At 44.8% G+C, this 14,424-nt stretch overlaps 1 protein-coding gene across 1 annotated transcript; it reads right to left on the bottom strand.

The window, feature by feature from the left end:
- Window positions 1-1,512: 1,512 nt before the first annotated feature.
- On the bottom strand, window positions 1,513-5,475 carry LOC306946747 (uncharacterized protein; the record flags this gene model as incomplete). The annotated part of the gene is made up of 3 exons (XM_079535849.1): window positions 1,513-1,880; window positions 3,071-3,101; window positions 5,332-5,475. 3 exons carry the CDS (start codon window positions 5,473-5,475, stop codon window positions 1,513-1,515), a joined length of 543 nt encoding a protein of 180 aa, XP_079391975.1.
- Between the last annotated feature and the right edge of the window lie 8,949 nt (window positions 5,476-14,424).

Raw genomic sequence — 14,424 nt, 5'->3', positions numbered from 1 at the left:
CTTGCGGTTTGTATGATTTTTTATTTTAAACTAAGGGAAATCAACCAAGCAAAGTAAGAACAAGAGTAATGTTTTCATCAGTCAAAGATTGCATGAAACAAAACTCAAGACTACAGATGTCCTGGTAAAATGTTGGCTCTTGGTTCTTTAGAATTACAACACATGGAATACAAAATTGTAAGAGCTGCCAGCAGCACTAACTGCCCCAACTCACCCCAGATGACTATTAATTTCCATTCTGCTTCTCAGTAGCTTTTCTTTCCTGTGCACATTCTTCTGCAAGGCTGTTATGAACTCTGAGCATGACAGAGGAGTGTGAACGTCCAGGTGGCAGGAAAACAAAGCACATAGTCCCTTGGACAACCTTCTCAGGCAAGGGAGAGGAACGTGGGGCAGCTGGGCCACAATGCAGATACAGCAGATGGTTTTCAAAGAGTGCTTTGCCTTTGCAGAGGCCTTGAGACCTTCACGTGCTGTACAGGTGATGTGATATTCATCCCAGGAAGCAGAGCAGATACCCGAGGGTTTGAAGCAAGCAGTATCTTGATACCCATGGTTTTATCTAAGCAGGTCAAGGGTTCACCCTTCTAGCTCACGTTTCCACCACCCTGCAGCAGTACTGTCATGGATGTCTGTGTGGAACAGAGGCAGGAGGAGTGCTTGACCCTTCCCCTTTTGTGTAAGGACTGAATTTGCCCTGCCTTGCTACAAAGTGTAGTGAAAAAATCTAGAAGCATTGCTCCAGCTCTCCATGCCTACTGCCCTCATACGTATTTTCTTTCCAATATTTAGATACCCAGAGAAGCATTTGTTGCATTTCTAGGCTGCTCAGCTAGTGCTGGTATGTGATATGAATTCAAAGAGGAGCAGTACTGCTTGGGCTTGACTGCAAAAGTCCTTGTGCTCTGAACCAGCCAAGAAAGGAAGCTGCCCTTGGCAAACTCCAATGGGATGTTTACCTTGCTAGTGACAAAAAGAAGGCAAAGCTGCAGATGGAGTTGAAAAGCTTTTCTTCTGCCACAGGCTGACCCTGAACTGCTTCATCCCCTGGCTCTTGTGCACCATTTGTGGGCAAGTTGTGCAGGAACAATATACAATACCTTAGTTTTGTATAGCACCTTTCATTAGAAGGGACCTAGATTCCAGCAGGTACCCAGCTCTGCAATGCAACCTTCTGCAAAGTACAGCTCCCCTCAGCTCAGGACACTGAATATAGTGACCTGTTTTTCCAGGATTTTCAGGTCAATCCTGTGATGCACTAAGGACTCTTCCTTCCAGAAGCATCTTTCTCTTGTACTTTGTGGTGATCGAAGGCCATCCAGTATTATGAAAATTTGGTATTTATTTTGTTTTACAGCTTCTGTCGCTGTAGGATGCCAGCCTACTGTGGCATGCACTCCAGCGAATTGAACTTCACATAAAGAGAAATTGCAAGCTCTTCATCCATGATGATAAGCGCCCTAAAGTTTCTTGGAGGGTGTAAGGGAGAATCTGACTCAGAGCAGAACCCTGCTATATTTTATACAGGCCCCAGTAACTCTGATTCCCAAGGAGAATTTTTCCAGAATTAACATTTAGCTCACAATACAGCTTATCTCCCTTCTGCAGATAAAAAGGTCTACCAAAATTTACTGTACCATTTTCAGACCCGTTGTTTGGCCCCACAGCCTTATTGAGAGTGATGCCTTGCTCTTTGTACAGCATAAGCATGAAAGACTCGTTCATCTCCGTTATGCGGTTGATCTGAGCGTAGATGAAGTAGTCGCCACTCTCCATAATTATCAGGTGTTCGTTGTGATCCTTCACCAAGCCCTGGCAGTGTTTAAGGCTCCATTTCCAGATCATGGTACCTTTGTTTGCCGTTGGAGTATAGCTTTCTACTGAGGAAAATACAGACAAAATGAGCATTGTGATTAGTTATGCTTAAGGACAATCTTGTTCTATACATATGCATGTAAATTACTATCTGCTATTGCCATTTTTCTCTGCACTCCTTTCCTGATGTTTTTCTTTAGAGGATAATGATTGTTGTTATTGTTAGGGATCTTTTGAGCTTAGTAACTCAGAAGTGCTAGGTAGAGATCTCAGTCTGTTTGGAGAAACTCTGACGGCCTTCAGGGCCATGGATGGCTTGGAGAGACTCTGTGCTGTTGTTGGATGCTCAAAGCACCCCAGAGACACAGAGCCTTCAAGGCAAAGAGCTAGGTCTGGGCTGATCTCTAACGAGAAATAATTCGTGGGCAGAGCTTCTGCTCGACCTGACAATGATGAGGGTGGTTATGGTAATCCTGTTCTCACTGACTTCTCTGTATTCATCCCTCATAAGAGCTGAGCCTATGGGATCTTGCCAGATTTTGCTCCTGTTCCTGCACTGAATGAGCGCACATACCATCAGCAATGCCTAATGGTGGTGCCAGTTGTCATTTGCCTGGCACTCTGATAGGGAAGTGACGACTCATGGCAGTATCTGATCGTGCATACCATGAGGACGCATGTTTCTACCATACTTAATGCATCAGGGTCTCGATGCAGTGGATCAAATAGCAGGTAATGGGGATGCCCAGCTCACTCCACTGCAGTACCTTCAGCCATAACCTCTGTCTGCAGCATTCAAGCTGGTGTCACACAGCCAAGTAATTAGCTAAAGTTTAATGGATGCAGAAACGCTCCATGGATGTGTTAAATCTCTCTGAGGATCTGAGCTGGTACATAGGATGTTTCTCTAGGACTGCCCTGGCTTGAGCGCAGGGAACTGACAGCCAACACCAGATAAAAATAAACCCGCCTCTGTGATGCTGCTTTCATGGGCCGTTTTCAGAGGTGAGTTTGGCTGGTTCTGACTAAGACAGGAGGTTGCTGGCTGGCAGCTCTAGGTGCAGAGCTGGGAATATCTCTGCAGAGGCCAACATATCCAATGGGCTCTGTATTTCTGTGTTCAGAATTTATACTTGCGTGGAACAGGTAAAACCACACACAAGGGCTGTGACAGAAAACTGAGAAAATACTTATTTTTGTCCCAGCATGAGTCTGATAAAACCAGAAAGCAGCTCTGTTATCTCTTAATACTTACAAGATCCATGTGCCCAGCATGTCCCCTGTGGCTGTGGAAAGAAGTAAAGGTTCGTTATTATTTTCTGCTGGGATTTTTCAGTCTATTTTTGAACTCAACAAAGCAGCGTTCTCATTACATGAGCACAAAAGTGACTTCTTAGAAAGGGAAATTACCTTTATAATTACAAACAATAACTGCTTTCAAGGGCAAACAGTGATTTGCTACGAAAAAAAAATTGTTCTCCCATTAAGTTTTAAATGTTTAAAACAAGATCAGATCAGCATTTTTCATATGCATTTTAGTGGTATTATCAAAAAAATAAAACAGTAACTGCCACCAGTGCCCAGAGGAGATCTATGCACTTCTTTGATGCCAGGGCTTTCATTTTAACCCTTGATTCAGCTCTCCAGAACAGTCACAAATGGTATTTCTGTGGATATGGATTCAAAACCAGAGCAGTCACATGGGGAGCTTTACACTGTTGCGCTAATTTCCCCTCATAGAACTATGAATCGTTCCTTCTGTGTATTGCAACTTGCAATTATTTATTGCCAATTGACAGGGCAGTGCACACTGCAGCCCATACACTGCTTTGCTGGCTGTGCTTACAGAGGTCACTGCTGCTTCGGAGTGTCCCTCAGGCTTCCTTGCCTTTATGTAAGGAGCAAGAAGGAAACATGGAAGGGTGAGGTGATGTCCTCAAAGTTGTACCTGACCTGATGTGCAGGAAAGGGAGAACTGCTGCTGACTTTTAAGCCTTACTTCTTTTTAACCCCTGCATCATGTTTAGCTGGAGAGTCAGGCACAGTTCTTCCTGGTCTGGTAGTCAGACTTCCTAGTTAAGAGTTTCCTAAAGCCCTTCCAGACAAGGGAAGGAGGTGGTAAACTGGCAGCAGTGAGATTAAATTCCTCTGACTGGTGACTCAGAGTTTGTTTACGGAGGTTGTACTCTCCTTAGCAGTTTTGGAGCTGTGATCAGTGCCTGTCCAGAGACCCTAAAAAGCAGACTGAGATGAAATTACAGCTATAGGGATCCATCACGTTTTGCAGCTTCCAAGCTCTGAAATGCTTTAAGTCCCTTCTGAAACAAAACCTCATCTGCTCCTTAGGAAGTTGCTGTCCTGCGTGCTGGGGGGAATTCCTTGGAGGGAAAGGCTTTCATTTCCCAGTCCTGTCTCTCTCCAATTAATATAAGCAACAGGAAAGAAGGCAGTTCTTTTTCTTACCAAAGCCACTACCTTTCTGTAGTGTGACATTAAGTGATGTGTCAGTGGGACGTGGGAACTGCTCTGTGGCTCACTGTCATCAGAGGGATGCAGTTGTAACTGCAGGTTACAGAGCAGCTCACTCACAGCTCTGGAGTAGATGGGGGATTGTAAGAGGCCAGGTAAAAGTACCAAAACAATTAAAACCTTTTTTTTTTTTTTTTTTTTAAAAATAAATATTAGTGCTGTAAGGTGCAGAGTAGGTTCTCTCTTGTGGGAATTTAGCAGTTTTCATATTCTATAAAAGCAGTCAGAGCTTTGCAGGATTTGTCCTTCGTGGGGTCCCTGCTGTCATTATGCCATGAGGAGGTGGAAGACCAAGCTGTCCTGCCTCTTAACAGAAGGGGACTTTTTCCTTGTCCCCTTTTCTCTCCAGGGCTGGAATTGGAGTGACCTATATCATGTGGGATATGTAAGATATCCCAGACTAGAATTTAGATCCTCCCGGAGACTAAACCATTTTAAAAACTGGCAAGTGAAAAGCTGAGCTTTGTCACATCTGTTGCTTGGCTCTCTCTTGAATCTCTGTTTGTTATAGTACATGCAAATGGAAGAGTAGAAAACATTGAAGTCAGTTGTTGATATCCAGAAGGCAACATGATTCGGTAACTGTTATTTAGGTAAGATTGTATGAGCATTTGGTAAAACTAAGAGTGAAAAGGCTTAATGATTGGTGAAATACTAGGACTCTTCAACCTCTCTTGTCCTTACAGGGCAACATCAGTCTGTATCATACTAGGAAAGACTACATCACTTATGCGGGAGAGGAAACTTAAGAAAACAAAATTAAGACTTTTTTTTTCCCTAATCTTACTAAAATGAAAGCAAAATGTTGAAGACAATTCCCAAGGAGCCAGCGGAAATGTTAGTTGCTCAAATCTTGGAAAGTAGAAGCGTTAGCGGTCTCCAAAAGAGAACGGACTAGGTTGCCATTAGATTAGATTACATACAGAAATATTAATTGTTAGAAATGCATGCATGTTGTACAGTCCAGAGTTAGGAATTTGTCCTTACCTGTTTATTATGGAGCAAATAGAAGACTGTAGAAACCAGGAATGAAATCACAATCAAAACAAATACTGAAGTATATAAAGCTACTTTACACCATTTCCTTCTCTGTGAAGTATTTCCATTCCTTGTCAAGTGCGGCGCTTCCATGACGCTTGTCTTCAGGACAGCCCGAGGCAAGTATGCAAACAGCACCAATGTCAGAAAAAGCACAGCTGGAATTCCTGATCACTTTGTTGCCAGGATGGGACTTGGAGATGGTTTTATGCTGGAGCTTTCTCTGTGCTAATAACGCTGAGAGGAGGAGCTAGCCATGGTCTGTTTCATCACTAGCCTGGGGCTAAGAGGTAATGTGCAACTGTTTCCTCATTAAACGAGGCAGAGGATTTTTGTTTGGCTCGCAGCCCAGAATGACAAAAATGAAACTCCAGCAGTAAGTTGTAAGGGCTTCCAAAATGCACCTCAGACTTGATGCAAGTCAGGTCTACAAACTCTCCAGTGAGCTCAAACCAAAAGGACCAGGTCTAACTGCAAGAACTGCTGATGGCTGTATGCCACCTGCTCCCATCTCCAGAGGCATCAGAAAGCTTTTTTCATGGCTGAGAAGTTGGCGCCAGATTGAATCTGTTTCTCATTTTGACAACAGGGATCCAAGCGCCGATGACGAAAGGGCATTTCTGCAGTTCCCTGAGGATATGAGTCATGTGGTGAAAGTGAAACTACACACACTGAAATATATGACTGCAAACAAGCAGTGCTGTGGAGCCACAAGTGAGGTCTCAGTAGCAAATGGAAACATTTGCATGCAATCACCAACACACAGTAATGCCGTTTGAGCAGGATAGAGTATGAAAACCATTGAATTTTTTTTTAAATGACTTCCACTTTGCTGTTTGAAATGAGTTGGCTGATTTTCAAAGTCTTCCTAAAATAATTTATTGAACTGTCGACTTTGAAAGTAGCTTCTGTTTTTACATTCTACCCGATCTTTTATTTTCAATATGAAAGTGTTCTTCATTGGTGTTTATTAACAAAAGAGATCCTGACACACCAAGACATCACTTAGAGACCTGTGATGGCTCTGCTGCATTCACTAGCTTTGCTTGAGGAGGGAGAGAATGGAAAGTATCCCTTATACGCTTTAGTCTTCTGCCTTTGCAATTCCTCTCCTCTTTTCAACCTGCAGAAGAAGCCTCAGCTTAAGGAAGAGGGACGCCTGCTTATGGCACGTTCAGGCAGCTGCTGAACTGAACCGGCTGAGGCAGTGCCAGCTGTTGGTGCAGGACACCCCACCTCCATCACTAGCCCAAGCCCATCCAGCACTCTAGGAAAATTCCAGATAGTCCTGGTGGTGTGATGTTGCTGTTGTCCACTGCCCCTGTTCTGTATGTATCTTCTGCCTGTCTTGGTAGTGTCTCTGCACGGCTGACGTCAAGAAAGCGGTACTTTCCACAAACTCCTAAAAAGGGCAATAAAAGGCTTGGCCAGTACCAAGGGAGCTACTAACGCCTATCACATGTGCCTTCTTCCGCTCCAAACTGTGCCGTGACAGAGAGCAATGGCTGTCCCTGTACTAACCCCTTTTCAGACTACCTTAAAAGAATGGTTTGTTGAAGCTAAGCCTGCAAGAGCCGCAGGGGATCCAGCTGTTCCTCTTGGCCTGACCTAGGCTACCTACCTCTACCTACCTCTCAGTCGCTACGAAAAACAGCAGTACTCGAATGACAAATACGCAATGACAAATACACACTGCAAGTGCTGCAGGCGAGGACCTATCTCCAAACAGTAGGGCAGAGAGTCTGCTCCTCAGCACTCCTGTGGGCTGCCTTAGGAACCTTGGTTTGGCCCCAAAATGACATTGGCCTGTGGCTCTGATGCTGCAGCGCTGGGAACTAAGCTCACCACTTCTTAAACTCCTGGCTTTGACCGCATAAAAAGCCCCAAACAATCTTCATTTTAAAGCATGAAAATGAAACTTCCTGTGAAATCCCATGTATCACAATGGCACCAAGGGTCTGAAAAGAAGTATGTTAAGAAACAAAACATAAGGAAACATCCCAGGAATGGAAAAGAAGATCTACCAGTGACAATTCCAGCAATATTTTTTAATCTGGAAATAACTGCATTTTTCTTGCTACCACAAACTAGAGCTTAGGGTACAAAATTGTCATTCTTGGGACTCATCATTTGCTAGTTACTTAGATGAGTAGATGGTTAAAGAGGGAAGGATCATACCCCTTCAAGAGGGGTTGGAGATAAAAGTTTCCAGACACTGAAGAGGCATTTCTCTCAGAGGAGGTGGAGTACAGCTCGTATTCTATTTATATGCACTTTTATTAAACATAGATACAGCAGTTCGTGTGTTCACAGTTAAGTGGAAGCACTAAAGGGCAATGTAAAGGGGCTGTAAATCTGTCTTTCCACTGTGTTACAGATATGCTGCTGGATGCGTGGCAGCTTTGGGCTTAGAGCTGCATTTCATTCTGTAGTTTCCTGCAGCTTCAGCCAGGTCTTACAGTGCTGAAATGACTGTTTAAATTAAGAATGATTATTTATTTGGAAGAATATTTATAGCTGTGGCTCAGCTGTGTTTTCTTTGTAGATCTCAGTAGTTTTTGTTCAGTCAGTGTTTAACTATATTACCTCCAGTTCAGAAACAGACTCAAGACTAAGGCCAGCGGAACAGAAGATATAATTGCCAACGCGTTTGGGCTCGTTTTCCTACTTATTTCTCAGAACTTCTCAAAAGTAGTCTTGGCTCTTGAAATGGGATTTTGCAATGTTTGTTGCATCTTTATTGACAGGGTACTCATTACGTGCAAGTCTCGTCCTTCCTTTTCATTCCTCTTTCCTATCAGCCTTAGGGGAGGATGGAAACAAATTCAATGTAAAAATAGACACGCTCCCTATAAAGAAGCAGGATGCAATTCCTGCCTGCCTTTTCTGCCTTGTGCCCCTTCCCTGATTTCTTTGGAAGTCAAATGTAAAATAGGATTGGCAGTAGCAACAATGCATCTGAATGCAGACAAAGGCCACCTCTTGCATTTGAATTTGCTCTGGAGCCTGTGGGTGCAAGCATTTGACAATTTGCCAACTTTTGAATGAGCTATCTGTTATAAATGATTAAAGCACAATTAATCTGCTTTAAATTATTTCAAAGCAGGAATTTTGTACACTCACCATTGTGCAGTCCTAACCTCACTTTCTCTGCCTGAGCATCACCCTGGAAGTGATGTTAATTACTTGGGCCAGATGTGGGCTGGGACTCACAGACATATTGCTGCGTATTTAGACATGAACTTTCTGTAAACCTGCTCAACAGCAGGTGGTTTGAGTGTTTGTCCAAGCCCCTCGCTCAAATGCTAGGTTGTGCTTTTTTTTAAGCTTGCTTAACCCCAGGGAAATTTTCCGAGTCCTACTGGCTTGTTTTCAGTGACATAGATTGCCCCATCTTTACTTTGTGGTGCCGTTTTTCTTTGGAAACGAGATTTTTTCCAGATACCACAGCTTTCCAAGCCTTTTTTTCAGGCTGCAGTAGTCTGCATGCCATGAAGTCCCTGTGGGAGGCTTCTGACCCATAGCATGACCACTTTTGGGAAGCCCACCCTGAGCAGCTGCCAGCATAGAGGCAGCAAGAGGGGAGCTGGGGCAACAACCTGACAAGAAGCACTTTTTGTTCTGAAGCTGGCCAAAGGCCTAGGCTAGCATTACAAGCAGAGAGGCAGTTATTGGAAAAGCCTGGAGTGTTTCCTGCTGTAGGCTTTTTCAAGACCTGGTTGTTTATTGAGTACAACAGACAAGTTCTCAGCTGAGAAAACTCTCCTTCTTTAAATTCTCTGGGTTCTCTCCTTGCATTACAGCCAACTACTGGGACAGCCCCCTGATTTTGCCTTATGCTTTCAACAAAAGAGTGACACACCTGACATTCACAGCTGTGGCTTTTAGAGAATGCCTGTGCTTGAGCTGTTGACAGCAGGCTGTGCCAAATATATGATGTTCCTCCTGATGTTTTCCCCTTGTTGCAGATCTGCGTCTTGTGCTATCTGCCTTCAGTTTCCAATAATTTGATTGACCTCTGTCTGCAAAGTTGGTAAGTAGTGTAAGCTGAACGGTGACTCCATCAGTGTCTGATTGCTGGGATGGGTGAAGAAATATGGCTGCGTAACTAATGGAAGCTTAGACGGAAAGTTGTCCTCTACGTAGTTCACGTGTGACTGGAGCCTTAATCCAGCTGTCAGTAACTTCTGGAGGAAGGATAAAGGCATCATAATGCCATCGGGTAACTGAAAGTGTGGCCTCCTCTGTTAGTGCTGTGGGAATGGCAGGGGTGGAAGAGGGACCGAGTTCAATTGCTACCTGACATCTGCCTTCCCACAACTCTTAGGGGCAGATGTTGTGTCTTGAGAACTGTTTGCGAACGTTTTCCATTGCACAGCAGAGGTTTCTGGTTCTAGTTTACAAAAAGCTGTGATTCCTTATTCCCACTCAGAGCCTTTGGCCTCGGGCCAAATAGCATTTCTTCCAGTGCACAGTATCAGCACCACTCTCACATATCCCCGCAGCAGCAGGGTGGGTTCAGGGAAGATTTCCTCACCAGCAGCTGGTCTGGCTGGCTTTTTCCCAGTCCTGAGCTCATCACCTGCCTGTGTCGTGTGATGTGACAAGAGCTAAAGCCAAGGCTGGCTGTCACTTCATGCTGCAGTCAACATCCAGTCTGACGTTTGCCAGCACCACCTGGAAAGGGCAGGGGAAGAGTACAGTAGGGCGTGCTTCCTTTTCGTATCATGTGAAGTAAGTTATAGAATATCCTGAGTTGGAAGAACCTATAGCGATCATCAAGTCCAACTCCTGGCTCCACACAGAACCACCCAAAAATCAGACCACACATGTGAGAGCATTGTCCCCATGCTGCTTTAACTCCACCAAGCTCAGTGCTATGACCTCTTCCCTGGGTAGCATGTTCCAGGGCCTGACCACCCTCTCAATGAAGAGATGTATTTCTCCTGCAGGGAGAGAAGCCTGTGAAGGCATCCCACATAGATGTGCCTGAGTGCAGCAACCAGAACCTAGGCTGATCCTCAGCCTTTTGGGAGGACTAAGGCAAAGCACAACATGGTCTTCCAAGAGTTAATCATGACTTACTCCAGGTCACCTTTCCATTACCCTCCTGCAGAAAAAATACCCACTCTTCTCTCCCCATAGCTGTTGCTGAAGAATAGGGATTCACTCATAGCCTCCTTCACGTTCATGTTCTACATTATGGAAAAGTTGATGTTCATTCCTCTATGTCATCCTTAATCAGTAGCCATGTTGGATGGCATTGTCATAAATCAATGCATTCCTCTACCCTGTTCATACTTTCCATATGCCAGCTTTCTTCTGCTTTCCAGTCCAAAAATGTTTCCATTTAGTGTTTCCCACCTGTAGCCCTTTTAGCACTGTAGCATTGTAAAAGCCAGATCTGCCACTGGTGCTTCACCAAAGACAACCACCTGTGGGTATCAGCAGTGTCCCTAGATGCAGTTGATGGAGCTACAGTGACGAACTTGTGTGAGGCGTAGGTGGTCCTACCATGGCATTTCCCATCAGAGCTTTCATCAAGGGGTGGAAAGTCTGTGTTCTCCATTACATGTGCAGCCACAGCAGGGTGTCAGCTTCAAGAATTTCTGGACTTCTGTGGTATCATGTGAATTAGTTGAAAATCACATGATATGTAGGTGTGTGGTCAGCTGGATTCCTGTGCAAGAGGCTTGTAGGGCCTATTTATGTAGTTCTCAGCTATTGTGTATATGCCTTTGAATACTGTGGTTGACAATAACGTATTTGAAAATCAGACACATTTTGAAAGGCACAGTAAGAATAACCTGAGGAGCATTAAAAAATCTTAACCATGGTGGTGTGCCTTGTCTAGAGTCTTTTCTTCCCTTGTAAGTTCAGTTTAGAACCCCAGTGTTCCTGGTATGTGATGATAACGTGTATCGTGTGCTGTGACAGACTGGAAACTCTCTAGCTACGGCACTTTTATCAGCAAACTGCCTCTGAATTGACAGCATTCTGCTGTCTTCTTCCCTCACCAGCCTGAGTCTTGTGCTCTGCTTCCTGCTGAGTTCAGTAGCAGCTGTGAAGGAACCAATGTGGGAGTTTTTGGAGGGACTGTGCAGGAATTGCATCTACCAGCAAGAGAGATGTGGTAACTGGGAGCTGGGCAGCATCCACCAGTATCTCCTGGCAGTGAGATGAAAGACAAATTTTAGGAAGAAGATGAGTTAAGTGTCTCTGAACAGTTTCCATTCAGAAGGAACATTGGAAAAGTAGTCATATTTTCTGTTCACTCTGTTCTCCTATTTCTTTCCTGAGAAGACGTATGTGTTAGTCATTATCTGTTGGTGGAGTTATATTTAGCCAATTTATTTTCCTTGTTCTCTACTTACCTCCTTTCAGTGGCAATGCCACTAAATGTAAAGGTAGCCAATTTGCAAACTGTCAGCGTCTGTAACTTGCAGAAATCTCACCAAAGGAAGCAGCACAAAGCAGCACTATGTGGTACAGGTACTGCTATAGTGCAATATAGTGCAAGGCTTGAGTGGCTTCGTCAGCCTACTGAAAGGGAGTAAAACACAGAAAAAACTGTGGAGCAGCATTAGTATTGTCTGAATATGTAGTATTAGTGTATGCCAGGGGTCAGAAACGGCTCAGCACTGCCCTTTGGGCTGAGACTGTGGGTCTAAGCACAGCAACACAGCTCACAGAGAGACCTCCATGAGGGCTTTGGAAGTGCTTGCTGAGAGCTGAGGGTGTTGTCGCCATCAGGGCTGTTGGTGCTCTTTGAGGAGGTTTGTAGGAGTAACAGTTTGGATTTCATGTTGCAAATGCAATTACTTTGTAAGTGAGGGACCATCTCCATCACAGAGCTCACACAGTACACCAGCTCAAGTCCTGCATTCAAAACAGAACATGTTTAGAGGACTGCAGGTAGGGAGATGCTTCTTTGTCTGGAAACCCACAATAAAGTAGTGATTTGCCTACTCTAAAAGGCTAAAGAACCTTCCTTGATTCCTCAGCCATCATCACTTGGCTGGGAAAAGGCAGAAACTTCAGCCTTCTCTGTTTTCTCTTGCTGTGGAAGTGAGAGCCGCAGGGTGGGAGTGCAAGCATTAGCAGAGGTAGCGTGAGAGGGACAGGGTGGAAAATCTTTTATGCTGCTAACTGTTCTAAAGAGGGCAAATATAGAAGTGGCTGGTCTCCTGATGTTTGTGTTATTCTCAGCAAGTGAATACCAATGATCTTGGGTTAGCTAGAAAGTTACTGAGGCCTCATAAAGTCTATTTAACTCAATTACTTTGCAGGCAGGCGAGTGAGTTTGTTTTGTAGGTTTTAGTGAAGCTGTCCCAGAGAGCTAGTGCTGCTTCTCTCCTTCCGCTCTGTGTGTCCTGGGGAGGTCCTCTGCTCCCTCCACACCTCATGGCAGGAGCAGTGGTACCTGCATGACACCTGAAAGGAGTTTGGCTACACTGCTCTTCAGGATTCCAAACAGGTCCTCTGTTTCAGGGCTGCCCTGTCATGAGTAACAGTTTCTCCTTATTCTCCTAGCAGCTTGCAGGTTAAGCCAATGGCCTCTATTACATGGGCACAGAGAACAGGTTTCTCTCTCCATCACATGTTTACAGTTATGAAATCTGTCCAGAGAACAACAGAACTCTTAGGAGACATTTCCTACACCCCAAATATCTCAACCTTCCCTGGGGATTATGAATGGTTTGTTGATCTCTTGGAAAGACAGTGTTTGGGACTGGACACAACTGTAGCTTCCAGAGAAAGGCAGGATAAACAGATTACCAGGATGTCTTTAAGCCCAAATTCATCTTTTGTGGACAGTGTGATGCCTGACTCCTTTGTGTACTGCAGTTCATTTTTCCAAATCCTCTCTCTGGATTGCCAGACTGTTAGAACGCTATTCCTGCCCTTCAGTAACAGTCCTGCTTTTGAGTTCAGGCTTGAGAGCCTACATTTGCTGTTCTGAGTTGTCCACTCACATAGCACTGTAATCTGATTTGGTCATGGGGTCTTCCTGTACAAAAGGTTTGTCTTGGCCCTGGTGAATGATTAGCCTAGGTTCTGTCAGCTTGGTCCATGTCCACTATTGGAGCTACTGGAGTTTTTGTTACTGGTTAGGTTGTTGGCTTAGATGGATTCATTTCAGTTACAGACATCCCTTTTTTGTTTTTTTTTTTTTTTTGCTTCTCTGTTTCACTTACTGTCTCTGTGTCAGCAGAACTTGTCTCATCTATGCAAAACTGAGACAGTTCTTATGGGAGACAAGTTTGAAGCAGTGTTCCTTGTAGCATTGTGGGAGGTTGCACAGACAAGGCTGAGATGTACTTCTCATGTGAGATGATTGAACACTTGGTCATGCTGTGGGATGCGTATGCTGTGTGTCGTCCCTGCGGGCAGCACATGCACCCACAACATGTTGCAGAAAGGAGCTGAGGGAAAGGAACAGTTCTTATCTCATTCAGTTCTTTCACTTTCCTTCCAAATTGCTTTAGGAAAGTGAAGTGCTGTTTGTTTACTCATCCATCTTCTGTCTGGCAAAGATCCCAGCTTGCTGAGATGTGAAAGAAATCATCCTGAGAGATGTAAAACCATTGCATGGTTATTCCGAGCCCAGGGCTGGGAGGCTTGCATCATCCGCCCCCGGCCACTGTGATCTTCTTCCTCTCAGTCCTTCAAAAACCCTTACAAGGCTACATCATGCATCGCATCTGTGTCTGGCATTCTGCCTCCCTCTGCTTCTACCCTGGTGAAATGAAACTACGTCCTGCTGCTGCATGTCACTTAGCTCTGAGCCACACACCTGCTCTGGGCCAGCCTGCCAAGACACCTGGCTCCAAAACCTTTGTCACCCAGTGACTGTAGCGTACTGCAGAGCACGAGCTCCTTTGGACAAGTGGCCCAGTGAGATGGGCAGCTCCTGCCTGCCCTGGTGCTCCTGGCAGCTGGAGCTGAGCTGCTTGGTGACGTCCTGGTCCCTGCCCTGCCCTGCCCTTGCTCCCTTGTAGCATCACTCAAGAATGTCTGTGCTGATTGTATTCTCATAGT

The sequence above is a fragment of the Tetrao urogallus genome, assembly GCF_951394365.1.
Source record: "Tetrao urogallus genome assembly, chromosome: 5".
NCBI classification, from domain to species: Eukaryota; Metazoa; Chordata; class Aves; order Galliformes; family Phasianidae; genus Tetrao; species Tetrao urogallus.
The sequence above is the reverse complement of the archived record's forward strand: the minus strand, read 5'-3'. Positions and strand labels throughout refer to the sequence as shown.